This window comes from Corvus cornix, chromosome 20, assembly GCF_000738735.6.
Source record: "Corvus cornix cornix isolate S_Up_H32 chromosome 20, ASM73873v5, whole genome shotgun sequence".
NCBI lineage: Eukaryota > Metazoa > Chordata > Aves > Passeriformes > Corvidae > Corvus > Corvus cornix.
The window spans coordinates 6,469,277-6,485,957 of record NC_046349.1 but is presented as its reverse complement, the minus strand read 5'-3'; the positions used below and the strand labels follow the sequence as shown (position 1 = coordinate 6,485,957).

The following is a 16,681-nucleotide window of genomic DNA, read 5'->3' as shown; positions in this document are numbered from 1 at the left end:
TTTTGTTTGTGTCAGTGTAGGTTTTTGGGGACTGTATGTACAGAGGGCAAGTATAGACAAATACACCTATAGTACAGCACAGCTATGTGGGACATGGAGTGAGTGATCTAAGTCGATTTATAATAATTACTGTTACTGCCAGTAGCTTTTTTTCCCCACTTTTTCTTTTCTTTTTTTTAAGACAGATCTGTCTGAAGATCTTCCACATAACTGCATATAATTCGTTCTGTCTTTGCCACAACATTGCTATAATGCTTCCTTCTCATTACCTGTTTCTCACATGATTACCTATAATCTGCATTTCTTCTGTAAGGAGCAACACGTCCTGGGGAGGGGGCATTGTTGTGCAGTCAGCTGTGATTGGGAACTTGTGTTAAGTAAAGAGAAGTGTTTAATGGCTGCCTCTGCTTCTAATAATTTTTCTTTGTAGTTTGGTGTTCATAATACATGCACGTATTTTAATACATGCCCACAGTTTCTCAGTAGATGTTTTGCATGGCAAGGTTGGTTGGGCCCTGGAGGAAGCCACAGAGCTGCTCTTCTGGTGTGAGCCCTGCCCACTGTAATTACAGGCACTCTCTTCTCTGCTCCTGCAGCTCCCTCCTGCCCTCTCCTCCCTCATCGTGTGTCACAGCTTATCTAAAAACATGTCCTGCCAATTTGTCCCAAGAGTAGGTTGCAGACTGCTCTGGACTTCCAGTGGACTGTAATGAGGAGTGAGGTGTGTCAGGAAAAGGGATGATCTCTTATTTTCCTCACCTCTACCTTCTGCCTTGTGTCTTTTTTTCAGTTCTGTTTTCTGTTTTGTTTCCACTTTCATATCAAGATTGCTGGGAACCAGAAAGGCAAATTAATTGCCTGCAGTTTAAATACGTTTTTTAAAAAAGGAATCTAAAGTGTTTTTTTATGGTTTCTTTTGTGGTTTTTTGCTGTAAAAATCTGTGATTATATCTGGACCCCTCAGGCTCTGAAATACTATCACCTGTCACACAAAAATGCCCATATCCATAACTCCTGACAGCTCTGTGGTTCAGAATTTTCAGCTTATTAATTCTGCTTTAAACTTTTCATAAGTCACACAGCAAATATAAATGTTCAGGCTTGGCAGAGCTGTTTGCACACCACAATTGCCCCACATCCTGCTCTGAGGGTGACCTGGCAGCTCCTGTGCCTGGTCAGTCACTGTCACAGCAGTGCTGGAGCGGCTGCAGGAACAGGGAACCCTTACAGCTACTTGCAAGTGGGTTTCAGGGGAGACCTCGTACCTGGAAATGTTGGGATTGGGAACCCACAAAAGGGGCTTCTGTCTGCAGACACTGACAGGTGTGGGGTCAGGGCTGCCCTGAGTGAGCCACACAGGGAAGGTTTGAAGGCAAACGTATTCCTTGTCTTCAGTGACCTTACAGTGGTGGGCAAAAAGAGCTACTTACCCTGTGTTGCTGGGCTGCCACACTATTGCAAAACTCTCCCCGTGCTTTGTGGTGCCTGGGACTCTGTCAGGCTGCATAAGAATTAAGTTGCTGTTTTGAATATGTACATGTGTTCTCCACTCTGTGACAGGCCTGTGCCCACAGGCTACAGAAATACTGCCATGGACCCCAAGCATTACTATTCCCAGCCTTCCTAAACTTTTTTCCTCCCCATTCGTGGAACTACAGGTGTCACAAAATACAGAAATTAGGTAAACAATGCAGGAAATGTTCCACTCTTCTAGGTTAGTGGCTTGTGAAATGAAGAAAAAAGAACTTTGCCTTAGTCTTGTGATTTCTTGTAATACTCCCATGGAATGTATAAATCATTACAAAACAATACAGTTGAGAATGATTTTTATTTATTGCTGACAATTAGAATGTGGTCGAAAAGAGATTGTATTAATGATGAGGGAAGAGTCAAAACTTGGAGCTTAACAGAATGAGATTTGAAAACAGTGAAACTATTCCTACAAAGAAGGGGCTTCGTTTTTTTCTTTAGTCAATGTGGGGAAGAGAAATACAATTAGAGACTAAATAATTAAGCACTATGAAAGCAGACTTGATTCTATTGCAATGTAAGAGGTCACCAATTTTTGTGCAAATTTCCTTTCTGTCATCACTGTTCCTGTACAGAGGAGAGTATCTTGCTGTGTTTATGCTGAAATGGAAAGTTGATTCCATCACATTATGCAGGTGCTACGGCAATTGTTACAAATCCCTTAACGTGTGAAAATTTGTCACAAGAGAAGTCTACTTGCAGCTGTAAGGGCCCAGCCCTCCGAGGTGTGAATTCAAAATAAATTTTTGATCTCTCCCTCGGTGCCAGTCGTGCCAAACTGAAAAACACAAGAACAGAAAAAGAAAAAAAAGAATGTTGTTCAGGCTTGCATTGTCTTTTGTGAGATTCCCAAGAAACAGAACTGCAGGATATCTAAAGCCCCAACAGTTATTTGAGATCCAGCCTTGAGTTTTGAGAATTACTTAGGGTTTGAGGCATTGTGTAGGCTAAGAAATGAGAAAGGACAGTACCATCTTCCTTTACTCTCAAATGGAATTATGGAAAAGAGAGGTGCTATGTCACAGTTCCATCTTAGGGCTGGATGCAAATTTGGATAGTCAACACAAACTCACAATAGAAAAACTCTGATGTCAAAGGTCAGCGCTCTGTCCAATGCCTGCTTGGTTCATATCCCTTTTGGCAATAATGATTTTTCTAATGGCCATTGTGCTTTGGCTTGTATCTCCTTTTGGCCTAAATTGGCTTTGTCTTTTACTGGAATAATGTTTTCCTTGTTTTTATGGATTATTATGTCCAAATAGTTCCACAGCCAAAGCAAGTCAGGCTCAAAACTAGTGCTCAAAACTGAGCTGATCCATAAAGCAGCAGAGTCCAGAGGAAAAGAGAAAAAATAACAGAAGATTTTGCTTTTATGTTTTGAAAAGGCATGATTTTCTCCTGCTTTAAAGGACAACAGAGCAACTTTTTGTTTGGGCTGAACCAAGGGGAGTGTCTGACTTGTTTGCTTTAGCCTAGTTATCTTTTTGTGGTGTCAGGGTATTGTATATGAAAATAGAAAGAGAAAGCCAAACTGTAGAATAAACTGCAGAGAGGCAAAATAATTTGACATGTGCATTTGCTTTCCCAGAAAAGAAGAATGTTAGCAGGTTTGAGTTGTTAAAGAAGTTCTATGTGGAAAAAACACCACATGATTAAGAAATCGTATGTATGTTTGGTGGCATTTTTGTTTTCAGAAATAGAAAATATAAAAAAGACAATTCAAGTGTGATTTTTTTCTTTCTGTTTGAGAAGTTAGACATGCTGTTGGTCATGCTGGAAGCAGGGAGTAAATGCTGCAGCTTCTACTTACTTTATCTTGACCTGTTGGTTCATCAAAGTCACCAGCAGGACGCAGCGGCTCACAGGCTCCGGGAGGGGGTTGGCGTAGGAGATCTCCAGAGACACAGCTTTGTTCACTACAACCCTCCGAGGGATCTGAAGGACAAAACACATTCCTGGTCATTCACTGGTTACACTTTCCTGGAGTCAGAATTCTGTGGAGCTGCAAGTGGCATTTAGCTGACAAACATTAGCTTTCCTAATGTTTGAAGCTGGATGTGGCTTAGCTAAATAGTGCTGTCAAGCTGTCTGCAGTATTTTGTGCATAATTTCAGTGAAATAGAGCCCTGGCTACACAGACATGTCCCATGAAACCTGTCTGATCTTTGGGTTGCTGAGTAGTTTTTTTCTTTTTTTGGCATATCATTGATTAGGATTAAAGTGCTAAAACAGTATGAACTGGCTCTAGCACTGGTTAGAGTTAAGGGTTTAAATCTGTATTTTGGCAAAGTTCTTTAAGGACAACACAAACACTTGCCAATACTTGGAATGAAAACAAGTACTGTGGAACATAAGGCAGTGGCTTGTGACTGGGAAAAAAAGAAGGTAACAGAGCTGTTCTGAAAAATGGGGCAGATTCAGGCCAAGGTTCAGAACTGGCCTCTCATGTCCCTACTTTCTCAATTTAAGCAGGCAGAATTTTGGAACAACATCTGAAATGGCAGCCTAAAAGTAATGCATTTATCCCCAGATTCTCATCTTAAGATCTGAGCTCCAGATCTTTTAGTGTCTGTTCAGAACATCAGGGAGAAAATTGTTCACCTTAATGATGATGTTTGTGTCCTCTAAAATGATTGTCTTCTCCACCAGCAGCCTCAGCCCGTGTGTGCGCATGACTTCGCACAAAGCAGTGACTTGGATCCTTTTGTCAGTAGTCAGATATCTTCCATAATGAGTATAAGGGATCTTTACCCGGATTTGCTTCCCTGGAATTCAGACATATATTTAGGAACCATTATATTTTCAAAGAAAGCTACGGAAAAGAGTTATAGTGAGGGGTTTTATTAATTACTGAAGAGAAAAATGATGGCAGTGGAATTTGTTTATATTTCCTTCTTGTGAGACTGGTTGTGTATTTCCCTCTTCTGGTGACCTTTTTCTACTTTAACCCATTTGACCCTTACAGTTTTGAATAGAGGATTTTGGCCTGAAACTGAGGGAGTTTGCTCATCTGCATTTCACTGGATTCCTGACCCTTTGTATTTCTAATGATTAGAGGTATAACCATTTTAATCTATTCCGTCCTTATATCCTCTTTATTTTACCTCAGTCGAGAAGAAAGTTTGGGTCAAGTTTCACAGAGATCCTTTTCAAGTGACCTGGTCAGCTGCTCATTGTAGTCCTACAACTTTTCTGCTGTGTATGGAAAAAATGTTTATCTTTGTAGCCCCTGGGGATGAAAAAGATCTCTATAATAATTTCAATAGTCTTGACTCTTCAAAAGAGAGACAGAGTTTCACTTTAACTTTTAAACTTTTTCCTAGTTGATTTCTTTTCATGTGTTGCCTGTTGAGTGCCAGAAGGCACGCATCAAATTTTCTTTATTTGTTAAGAGTAAGATGTGTTCCTGTGTAATAATCACCACACACACGCACATATATATATATACATATAGAAACCATGACACATACACATATGTATAGTGCTGCTTCTGGAACTATAACATAAGTGTAGCCTTCTATGTAACATTTCATGAGACATCCAATTAATGCTTGAACTAGTAAAAGTTTTCAGAGGGAAAAAAATAATGGAAAATGTACTCATAAACCATGCTATGAAGAGGTGGAATGAGTAGATGCACTACAAAGCTGATATAGGTATGATACTGATGTTTCTTCCTTCATGAGGCTAGGAAGAGAGCTATATTGGCTCCTTAGGGACATTAAAAGTTACCTTGTTTAGGACCAAGCTCCACAGAAGTGGCTGCCTTCAGGATCTCTGCCACTGCTCTCCTTGTGTACAGGATGGTTGAGGCACTCATGTCCACCCTCACACTCTTGCGGTCAGAGGAGAGGTTGCTGAGGACCAGGATTAGGTTAATGTCTTTGCCAAAAACTGGAGGTTCGGCCAGCTTGAATTTCCCAGCGATCCCAGGGTTTCTCATTGTCTCTGAAGGTCTTCCCTCGGGGGAGTCTGTGCGTCCTTCTGTGACACTTGTTCCAAGTATCTTAGCCAAGGCCTTTTTATAAACTCGTCTTTCCTCGGAAGAACCTGGTGGAAGCAGAGAACCAAGTAAAATTCTAGTTCTGTTGCAAATGCACTTCCTCTGTGTAAAGGCTTTCAGACCAATACAGGGTAACAGCATCACTCAGAAATATGCAGTACTTAAAAGCTCCCCATATCTTCATTAAGCCTCCATTCAGATTTTTCACAAGGGATATACGGTTACGAGGTGAATAAATCACTAAAATGAAATATGATGCATTTGTATTTGTTTAGGATGTGAGATTTCTTTTTCTCTGGTCAGAACATGCAGTTGTGTGCTAAGTGCTACTCTGCTTATCTGACAACAGCCAGCCTCTGTATTAAATATGGTTGCACTAAAACACTGAGGAGTGAAACCCTGAGGATTTGTCTGCCTTGGGTAGTAAAATGTATTTTATAGCCCTGTTTTGTGTATGCATTAAATTTTACACTTCTGTGTAAGGGACTAAAGTATATTTTGTATTTTCCCTTAATAAGGAAGCTACTAAATGCACAAACCAGAAATATAACACGCACTGTATTAAGAAAGTAGTCTGAGAACACTGGCAGAAATACCTTCTAAAGGCGGGGGAGAGATGCTCAAACAAAGCAGGTTACCCATTCTAGCTTCCCAGCACCAAGGATTCAGTAGGCAGTAATAGGAGATAATTTGTGATAATTCCTTTACCTTCTGGATATTTGTAGTTAGCAGTGACATCCACACGGCCATTGCTGCCCACAGCTTTGGTGCTGATGGACCTGCCAATGATTTCAGTATCACAATAAACTCTTTTCTTAGTTCCATCATTGTATACAATCCATCTGTTGCAGTCGGCGTTCACCTCTGAGTACACAAACAAGGTGTCGTAATCCAGGTCTACTTCACCTTCTTTGATGGCTAAGACAGATGCAGGGCCACACTGAAAAATTCCTAAAATGTGAAAAAAAAAAGGTTACACTTTATTAGTTGTGCTCAGTTTGGAGAAGGACTCTTAAGTCAGGCTGAGAGCTTATGCTGTTACCTCTGCTCTGTTCTTGTGGAGTTGCATCTAAAACCTGCCACCCACTGTATGATCTTCCCAGGTCTGGGCGAATGAACCAGCTTTCATTCCAGACATGATAATCCCTGGAGACAAAGAACAATGTCTAAAAAGCACAGTAATACAGAGTCATGCAAACTTCCAATTGGAGAAGTGTAGTGAATTTTTAACAGATTTTTCTTAACTCTAAACTGAGACACAAACTGTCAAGTTACAGTACCTCTTTCAAAGGACAGATTTACTGCCTGCTTTTGAGGTATGGACCTCAGGGCAGGGAGGGAGAACATCATGAAGTATGTTGTTTGGTTGGTTTTTTCCCAAATGGATGTCTGCAGTATTAATTTAGATGGTTGTGTTACATTTTGCCCACTCAGTTGCTTTTGTACTACTAGTGTTCATGTTTTTAAGTCTCCTAAATCCTCTCTATTGTTGTTGGTGAGATGGAAGAAATTATATTTACCATGTGGAATCCTTGCTGATATTAAGACTCCTTCCAGAGCTGTCATAGTACTTGTCGATACTCAGGTTTCTATCCACGTCATGGGCAGAGTTAAAATTTGAAACCAAACGAGTTGGAATCCCCAAGCACCTCAAAACTGAAATATATTTTATAAAAAAAACCAAACGAGCAAGAAATGCAACAGAACCCACACAGCCTTAGTTCAATGATTACAAATATCTGAGAAAAAAGTGTCTAAATATTTTGTGATTCTTCAGCATTAGTGGTGTTCACAGCACTGTTCCTCTTGTAGAAATTATTGCTTTGTGGTTTTGATAAAACTGGAGGTCACGGATGCCTCCATTTCACCCCAGTCCTGTGTTCTTACAGCTTACCTGTACACATCACACCTGCAAAAACCCAGCACTGGCCATACTGAACAGGCCTGTAGTTGTCTTGACGCCATTTCTTGAGGATCACCACGCTGCCATCCCATCTGGATGGGTTCTCATGCGAGTGGAAACTTCCTTGCCACTTTCCCAGGAGAACTCCATTGTCGTTATCATTTCCATTGATCTAAAAAGGAGCCAATGGACAGAATGCACGAAATTAATTGTGTGTAATGCACTATATCTAGTTTATTATATTGCTTAGGATGCAGGTGGCTGAGTCTCAGTGGTGCTTTCTGCTTTCTCATGTGGGATTTGGGTTAAGTTGTCCATTTCTTACCATAGAACTGATTACTCGGCCCACATATTTAGGATCTCCTCTTCGTGACACATCCATGGCTGGGTCCTGACGATAGTACAGGCTCAGATCAAGCATGGTGAGGCAGATGTTTAGAAGATCTTGAAACTGTGAATAGACAAGATAATTTTTTAAGAAAATGGGTGGTTTCACAAACAGAATTAAAGGATTTTCTACTGCAGTTCCTCCTTTCTGAGATATTCCAGCACGGAGGTGATAGGGACAGTGGGGCACACTGTTAGACACACTGTGAGCAAACCACAAGTAAGGCTACCCAGATTTGTACAGTCGTTATATTAACAGCAAATAATGATAAGAGAAATGCTATTGGAGGCAGAATGAGAGGCCAGATGAATTCCTTGTGACTTACCTGTCCATAATACCACCCTCTTGCTTCAATGTACCTTGCATTGCCCACAAAGATTATTCCATTTTCATTTAGAACATATTCTTGTCTCTCATTTTCATTGGACATGTAGACATCATCACCTGAAAACCAAGTTGGGCAGACTTAAAGCTGAGAATACCAGCAACGTTTCAGAAACATTTTTGTCTTGATTTAGCAAGGAGAAAACTTCTATTTGCAAAACAGAATTGTTACAGCTCCATGAACAGGTACAGTTCAGTGATAATGTCTGTTATTGTATATGGCCAGGGGAGGTGTGGGGGGATGAAAGAAGGATCCATATTATATTACTTAACTTTTTTCCCCTACTTTTAGGATATCCTTGTGCATTATCTAAATGTCCCCTATCTGCACATTGTGTTTTTGTGAGGAAGGTGGAGAAAAGTCCAGGCTAGCTCACCACATTTTTCTGTCTTCTCAGGGTAGTTAGAAGTGGAACAGATATTTGAAAGGAGCCACACAGATGGCATTTTTCTCTCTTTTCCAGATGTATTTGCCTTGTTTTAAGATTCCTAAATGAAGACTTTTGCTTGACTGATCCAAAGTTCTATCAGGAATGTTACTGGGATAACCTGCTCAGCCATTCACTTGGATTTCATTGTTCCTCATTGTTTTTCCAAGTTTATGGCACAGTTTGTAGCTGCTATGAAAGCATTGGCTCCCACAGAGGTCTAGGTTGGTCACTCTTTAGATAGCAATATCTGCTTAGCTTTGCTTTTAATTCCATAATGTTTAAAAATATTTTCTGAAAGGTTCAGGATTTCAGGAAATACATACAAAAAGATCAGTTTTTCTATTTTATTGAATCAACTTCTTTACCTTCCTATAGGAACTTCCCATCCTTCCCTTCCTGCAAATAAAAAGATTGCAATTTATTTTTAAAATTGTATCATGTGATAAAAATCTATTTTTGTGGTTGTTGTCCACACTTTTTAAAAATAATATCGTTGTTGATTCCTGAGGTTTTGGGGTAGCATGGACATGGAGACCTGTGTGCAGTTTCAGGGGTTGCACTTCGAGGTGTGGGCCAGTTGGAAAGAATGGGAGGAGCACTGAGAATGCTCAGCATTCCTGAAAATCTGAAGTATGAATTAACTCAGAATTATTTTAGGTAGGGAAAAAATGGGGGTGAGGAATGGGGCAAGCATTGTAATCAATTCCAGAAATTCTTGTGAAGAGAATGGGGCAGGGGGAAATAAAATCTATTCTTGGTGTCTGTCATGTGTAGGATGAGGAATTATATGCTACAGTCAAAGCAGGAAAGATTTGGTTAGTTAATAGGATAAAGTTCTAATAGAATGGCTTGTGTTTAATTGGAGGGAATTGCCAGGGGAGGTACTGGAGCTTCCCTAATGGCTGGTCATTAAGAAGGAATTCAAGACCTGTCAGGAATGACCTAAGTGCTGAACTGAACCTGCCTTAGAGCCCTGGTGTGAGACTAGATGACTTTCTAAGATTCTTCTAGCCCTGTGAGTTGATTATTCGGAGCAATCTAAATGTCCTTGTATAATCAGCTGAAGAACATTTCCTTTTTTCTAAGGTTTATGTACTCTCAATAAACCTTTATAGCTTGCTAAACTAGAATATTTTTTTTTTGGTCCAAAAGGTTTTTCATGTGTTCATTTATCCTAGTAACCCTTCACTGAACATGTTTTAATTCTTGTCATCTCATCCAAAGGCATTAACATTTAAATCTGACTAACTGTTTTCTCTTACACAGCTTAAGATTGCATTTTCCTTTTTCAGGGCCATTTCACATTGGTTCTTGTTCTTTGATTAACAAGGGCTTTTGCATTCCTCATGATTTCCAGATGATAAGTCTGTCACTGAAATCATTGTTATTTCTCCCTAGAGGTATGGTCTTCTATTTCCTATTACTATATCTTATTTCTTCTCACCTTCTCCAGTCTCTAAGGTCAGCCAGTTATTTCTGTGTGTTGTCCCAGTCCATCTGTTCATGGACAATGCTGTTTAATGTCAGCATGTCAAAGTCAGTGATGAACTATTTGACCTGAGTGTTTTTTCAGATGACACTTAAGGATCCACTCTCTAGTAGCTTTTCTCCAATCCAGTGCTTTTCCTTTCTCTGGTCCTGACTGTTTTCTTATAAGTAGTTCTTTTCTGTTATTACAGTTGATGAACTAATTTCTGTATTCCCCAGCTTAAAGCCCAACCTCCCACCTGGAACCCTATCTACAGACCAGATTTGCCATTTATCCTTTGCCCAGAAAATAAATTTCCTATTTCCCTTCTGCTATGACACTTACAGTAGTGGGAACATACCCTCAAACTGAATCTGTTCCTGTTTTTCAGGATCAGGGAGCTATTCCAACTCTGCAGAACTTATTCAGCAGCATCCTCCATTCAGCATTAAGGATACTCCCTTTTATCTGTCAGTAGTCATTGCATCATCTGGTAAATCTGGAGGACTCTTCCACAAAATCATTAGTTTAAAATTGTAATGGGCACAGCTTAGTTTTTCTCAGTTTTCATCTGAGAAGAGTTTGGTCTCTTGGGTACCATTGCTATGCTGGTGTTCCAGTTCAGGAGCTGTCAAATATTGCTGTCCCTCCAGTGTGGTTTCCCTCAATTACAAGTTACACACAAATTATTTTTCAGGGGCTTCTGGGGAGGTTTTTCCCCTCAGGACTGTCTATGCAGAGATGGTCTGAGTTTCCTGAACATATTTGTATAATTATTTCTGCCTTCCAGGACTTGCTGGGCTAATTAGCAGCTTTTTTCATCTTGGCTATTGACGTATTCCTTAGTGGCTCTTGACTAACATATGGTCAAGGGAAAAAGTAGTGGATGAGTGTGGCTACTTTTCTCATATAAGTTGTTTACTCACTGGGATGGCTTAGAGTTCTCTTCACTCTAGAGTGTCATGTTTTCAGGCCAACCCAGGTTTCTAGACTATTGCAAAGTTGCAAAATATGAGGTTAGAAATTTGCAGTCTCAGGATGTTGCAGAAGAAATGCAGAAATGAAAACATGGAGCAACAAGAGTTGTCCATTTTCAGCCCAAAATGAAAAATATGGGAATTGGACAGGAGCCAGCAGTGTGTGCTTGTAGCCCAGAAGGCCAACCACATCCTGGGCTGCATCACCAGAGGGGTGGGCAGCAGGTTGAGGGAGGGGATTCTCCCCCTCTACTGTGCCTTTATGAGACACCATCTGGAGCACTGCATCCAGTTCTGGGGTTCTCAGCACAAGAAAGGTGTGGACCTGTTAGAGCCTCCAGAGGATGCCACAGGGATACTCCGAGGTCTGGAGCCCTCTGCTCTGGAGACTGGCTGGGAGAGCTGGGGGTATTCTGCCTGGAGAAGAGAAGGCTCCAGGGAGACCTCATTGAGGCTTTCCAGTACTTGAAAGGGGCTTATAAAAAGAAGAGAGAGCAACTCTTTACATGGACTGAGAGTGATAGGACAAGGGGGAACTGTTATAACCTAAGAAAGGAGAGATTAGCTGTTAGGAAGAAATTCTTTACCAGAGGGCAGTGATGCACTGAAGCGGTTTGCCCAGAGAAGCCCTTGTCTACAGAAAAAGTGATCTGCTTGTTTCTGAAGAGTCTATGATATAACCCCATAGCACATTTTGTTAGGGTAAAAAGGAGGTGGGGTGGTGGCAGCAGCTTTTTAGTGTAATGAAACCAGATCTCTGAGCACACAGCTGAGATTGCAGCAGCTGGTGACCCAAAGAGAGACAGCTTGAGGGAGCAGCTCTGTGCAGGTAGGAAAGCAACAAGGTCAGTTGTGTTCGACAGCAAAGGCACTGGCACCTACCTGGGCACCAAGGGTTGAAGAGTAACACAAACTGGCCCAGGTATCTGGAGAAGATCTTGTTCCCTGAGGTGACCCGGAGGGTGAGGTTGTATCGCCCGATGACAGCATTGGCTGGGCTGGTTATTGTAAAGTTCATGGATCCAGAATCGCTGGGTCCTTGGGCAGCACTCCAGCCACTGCCCCCTCCCTCAGAGAGGTTAAATGCAGCCCTTGTGCGATGAGATTCCGAGGGGGATGGCCCTGCCAGAAAGAAGGAGTCACTGGTTTCCATTCCAGAGTGTGGTTTCAACATTAACCTCACACTTGAAACTGAGCATTCTGGGGTGCGGGAAGCACTAAAAATACATGCAGAAAAATTGCCTCCCTAAATAGAATAAGGAGACAAATGCAAGGAATAAAGATTATAATTCTCTGACGATGGATTAAGCTATGGGAATGTTACCTATTTCAGTGACAAATCCTAGGCTCTCCCCATTCTGCCTTGGTCTGTTAAAGTACAGGGTGATGTTGAAGGCTTGTCCTCGCCTCACAGTCAGCTCGGTGTTGGCATATCTGTTGGTGTGGTGGTTGGCTGCATTCACTGATGGCTGCCAGCTGATGTGTGTTGGGGTCAGATCTGTAAAACACCAGAGAAGTCACAAAGAAGCAACTGGCATGAGGTCATTTGCTGTTTAGTGGCATGATGAGGTTACTAAGAGCAATTACCTCTTGTGGGAGGAAGTACAACTAAAAAGCAGATGCCCCATTAAATTAAGTCTATTGGTCGGTAATAGAAATCTTTCCTTGGGTTTTGTTAAAGAGCCCTCTTACAGAGTACTTACATACTCCTGTACAGTGCTGGATGCTGTTTTACCACTGGACTTAAAAAAAAATTTACAGGGGCAAATTGGTGTCATTTCATAATCAGCACCAAATAAAGTGGCCTGTAGCCCCTCTACATTTTTAACATACATATTTTTAGGATCACAGGAATGGCAATTAGGACATCTTACTTTTCCTGCTTAGATTCTGATGCCATTTGGCCTAGATGCAAGGAAAAATGCATAGTGAGAGATCATCTGTCTTATATGGGTGAACAAGAGGTATTTGAGGACATGCTGAAGCTTTTGACAAATCAATCTGTCTGTCTGGATCTAGCTCTGTTCAAGGTGACAACTGGACCACTGGCATTCCTGTTCTAGTAGGCAGTAACTTCATGTCACAGAAGAATTCTGACCTGCAGTGTGCTTGGAGTTCTCTCATACCGTGTCCTCCTGCACATTTGCTGTTATTATGGGCTGTGGTTTAAACCCCGTAAAGTGGTTCCTGACATCTCAAATGCTAAACTACCTTTATGACAAGCAAATATGTATATGATCTTCCTTGCAAGATTGTTTTCCCTTCCCTGTTCTGTTGCCATGCTCAAACCTGAGCAGTTATGCTGTCTTTGGGAATGCTGAGAAGCACCTTCTGTGTTTGGATCTGCCCTGGGAGACTCTACAAAATACACCTGGAGCATTGTGTTTCAAGTTTTGACAAATGCTCAGGGCAAGTACCTTGGTGAAGGTTCCTCCAAGTAATTTTTATTAATGTCAGTATCATAAATGCAACGAGGTTGGGGGTGGGGGGAGTGGGGACAGGATGGGGGCACATGACCACCACCATTTTAAAGGGAAATCAAAGGAAAACAATAATAACAACAAAAAGAATAGGATGGAAAGGATGGATTAATGCCTATGCAATATTATTGTAGGGATCTTCAAACAAGCTTCTAGAGCACACCATGGAGCTTATCAGTGAAATACTAAGTCAGATCTGAAACAATATAGGTGCATATTAAACCACAATTTACACCTAATCCTTGAAGAAGCGATAAAAGTAAAACTAATTTATGAAAAAAAGTGTTATAATTAAATTCAAGGAAGAACTGGGGTTTTTTTGGTAGTTTAAGACCACAAAGAGGTAATGTGAGAAAGTACTGATGGACTGAAAAGGAGAATTTTTAGTATGAATAATGGGACAACAGTGAACTGCAGTTAGCTGCTGCTCTCCCTGCAGAGCTGATTTGTAAATGTTTTTTCCATTAAATGAGGAAGAACCCTGCTTTGCAATTGCCCAGCTCAATAATCATCTTCATTTTAACCTTGAAAAAGCAGAGATACTGTCATTACTCTTTTCCTTTGGTAGGGTTTTAATGCATCTTTGAATTCCCATCTATAGGTTCCATGCTCACAGCTCCATTAGAATGGATTACACAAACTTTTTTTAATACCAATCATAACACATCTCTGAAAAAGCATTTTAAAAATGGTGGTTTTTGAAGTAATGAAAATTTCTTTTCTCCTCCCTATCCCAATATCCTTTGTTTAGCTCAAGAATTACTCTCAAACAAGTCTTAACAATAACAACATTAAAATTTTGAAAAGGAAGTGCAAGAACAAATTACAAGGTAAAATATCCTTCAGATAAGAAATCTGAGCAGATACCTACAGGGCATGAATCCTGAGGAAACAGCCCTGAGTAAGTACCTGCTGAAGGGAAACAAATGACTTGCAGAACTCACCTGCCATTCCCTCAGCTTATGAGAATTGCATACAAGTTCCACTTTGTTCTTCAAGGATGTCCAAGTCAAATCAATCATAAAAAGAACAAACCCAGCAATCTTTTTGTGCTGTCAGCTGAAATTTGAGAGAAGGGAGAGGTACTTAGCAGTTGTTATTAATACCTGTAAAGTTGTCAAACGAATTAACTGGTTCCTATAATATATGTCTGTCTAATGCCAGAGTTCCTACTCAATGTGGGTGTAATTATGGGAGGAGATACCAAAATTATTTACTCAGAGGAAATGCATGCTCTTGAATCCCAAGACAAAAAGAACTTCCTACAAAGATAATAGGTGTGCCATGAATAAGTTATCTTTAAGGACGAGGAAATGGGCAGCATGGTGGGATGTAAAAGCTGTCTGAAGGGAAAAGGAGCATTTCCTGATGACTTAACTTCCATGTTGGTTAATATCACTTCTGGGTTTGTCCAACAGCTGTGGGTTGGTTTCAGAGGGGTTTTTTTGTCTAATATTATCTCCACTACCCTCTGACATATAAAATTATAAGCTTCCACTAGAAACAAATATCTGTTTACCTGTTAAGTTAGCTCCATCTATTAGTATTTCCCAGAAGTTTTATTTCAAAAAGAACTTGCAAACTAATAACTTTGAGTACTTTTTGTCAGCACAAACTTTAAGCCTTTCTGTTTTAAAAACTCTTACTATATTTCTTTTTGGATTTATGAATGTATTTATTTTTGGTTTTGTACCATCACTTTGTAAAAGAGTACAAGTAATAAAATTATGTAGTTTTGAAGAGGATTATCTCCTTAAGATTCTGCAGCCCCAGTGATCATGTTTTAGCACTCAGTAAAGACTTAAAAATAAATTAGTCTGAATTTTAAGTTACAGTGAAAGAAAAACAAACTAAAAAAGCAGCAAGTTAAGCTCCAGCAGCTGTTTCTAAGGTAGATTTTACAAAGGCTTCTTGTACCTTTTTGAGAAACTTTGTTTTTGTACTACAAAGACTAAGAGCACTTACTAATATGACAGTCATGCCAGCCAGCCCTATCCCAAAGAAAAACACTGAAGCTTTTCCCACTAGGCAGCAGTATCTATCACAGCACATCTCCACTTACATTATAATTCAGCAGTTCTTCCGTCCCTTGGAAGTTTCCAGGATGTTCAGGCTGTCAAGACTTGTTCCGGGAATCACCTCAAATGGGTTTGATTGCTCTCCAGAGCTATTTCAGTTGGTTTTTTTCTCTTTTCCTTAATTCATATTCCTTGGAAACCATAAGAGCCACAAGCCTCTGATGTTACCTGATCTTCACACACAGCCCTAGTGACAAACCGCATCGACCAGTTCTTAAGTTCAGGCGTTCAGTACTTACAGTGATTGCCTCAGATGTTACACATTGCTCCCACTGGCATTTGACTATTTCCTTTCTTCTTCCTTGCTCCTCACATACGTAATTAAGTCTCAGAACACTTTTTCTGTCTTGGCTGCAACCACCTCCTTTACCTCTGCAAGGCACGCCCACAGTGGTACTCACCGAGCCACCAGAACCTCTCTCAGACTGGCCTGCATCCCAAACTGGTACCTGCCAGTCTCACCTTCACCACAGCAAAGCACCAGCAGCTGCTGTTGTAATCCCTTTGGAATGCAGCAGTCATGGTTCCTAAGTGACTAATGGCTGAAGGTTGTCACAGGTGTTTTTCCTAACTCCATTCCACCCACCCATCATCCAAAATGGTTCAAAAGACTTTGTTCCTCTTTTCCCCTTGTATCATATTCTTGGAATTGCCCTTCAATTTGCCAACTTTCAGGGAAAAATTTTATGATTTCATTCATCTCCTTAACAATTTTGTCTACTGTTCATATGCCCAGGGTAACTAAATCCACCTTATCTTTGTCTTGTTACTACTTTTTACTAGAAAGAGGAAAGCAGCATAAATTCCACAAAAAACCCCCCCCATTTCAGAATCTCTTCTGTGAGTCTGTATTGGAGTTGTCTTTTAGTTAGACACATTAACTTCATGTGCATGGAGTATTGCAGGGGAAGGTCTGATTTAAAGGTTTCTCCTGTTTCTGCTCATGCAATTCACTTGACTTTAGCACACTCTGGGTGTTTCACACACACAAGAGATGTAAAAAGAAGTCATTAAGCGTGTATCTACATTCTAAACTCAA

General features: G+C 40.6%; 1 protein-coding gene across 3 annotated transcripts; it reads right to left on the bottom strand.

Annotated features, from left to right (window-relative positions):
• Positions 1-1,809: 1,809 nt before the first annotated feature.
• LOC104687737 (protein-glutamine gamma-glutamyltransferase 6-like) lies at positions 1,810-16,061 on the bottom strand. 3 transcript variants are annotated; one of them, XM_020583954.1, is made up of 15 exons: positions 16,044-16,061; positions 15,627-15,829; positions 14,509-14,623; positions 12,409-12,582; positions 11,967-12,206; positions 8,150-8,268; positions 7,762-7,887; positions 7,428-7,608; positions 7,054-7,189; positions 6,576-6,679; positions 6,242-6,484; positions 5,263-5,580; positions 4,132-4,295; positions 3,341-3,465; positions 1,810-2,308 (listed from the first exon to the last, which is right to left on the bottom strand). In XM_020583954.1, the coding sequence occupies exons 3-15, from the start codon at positions 14,513-14,515 to the stop codon at positions 2,158-2,160; spliced, it is 2,088 nt and encodes a 695-aa protein (XP_020439543.1). In that variant the 5' UTR covers positions 14,516-14,623; positions 15,627-15,829; positions 16,044-16,061; the 3' UTR covers positions 1,810-2,157. The 3 variants fall into 3 exon arrangements, with proteins under 3 accessions (XP_020439543.1, XP_010395282.2, XP_019139815.2); XM_010396980.4 differs by lacking the exon at positions 16,044-16,061 and having other exon boundaries at positions 15,627-16,015; XM_019284270.3 differs by lacking the exons at positions 15,627-15,829; positions 16,044-16,061 and adding an exon at positions 15,882-16,015.
• Positions 16,062-16,681: the final 620 nt, after the last annotated feature.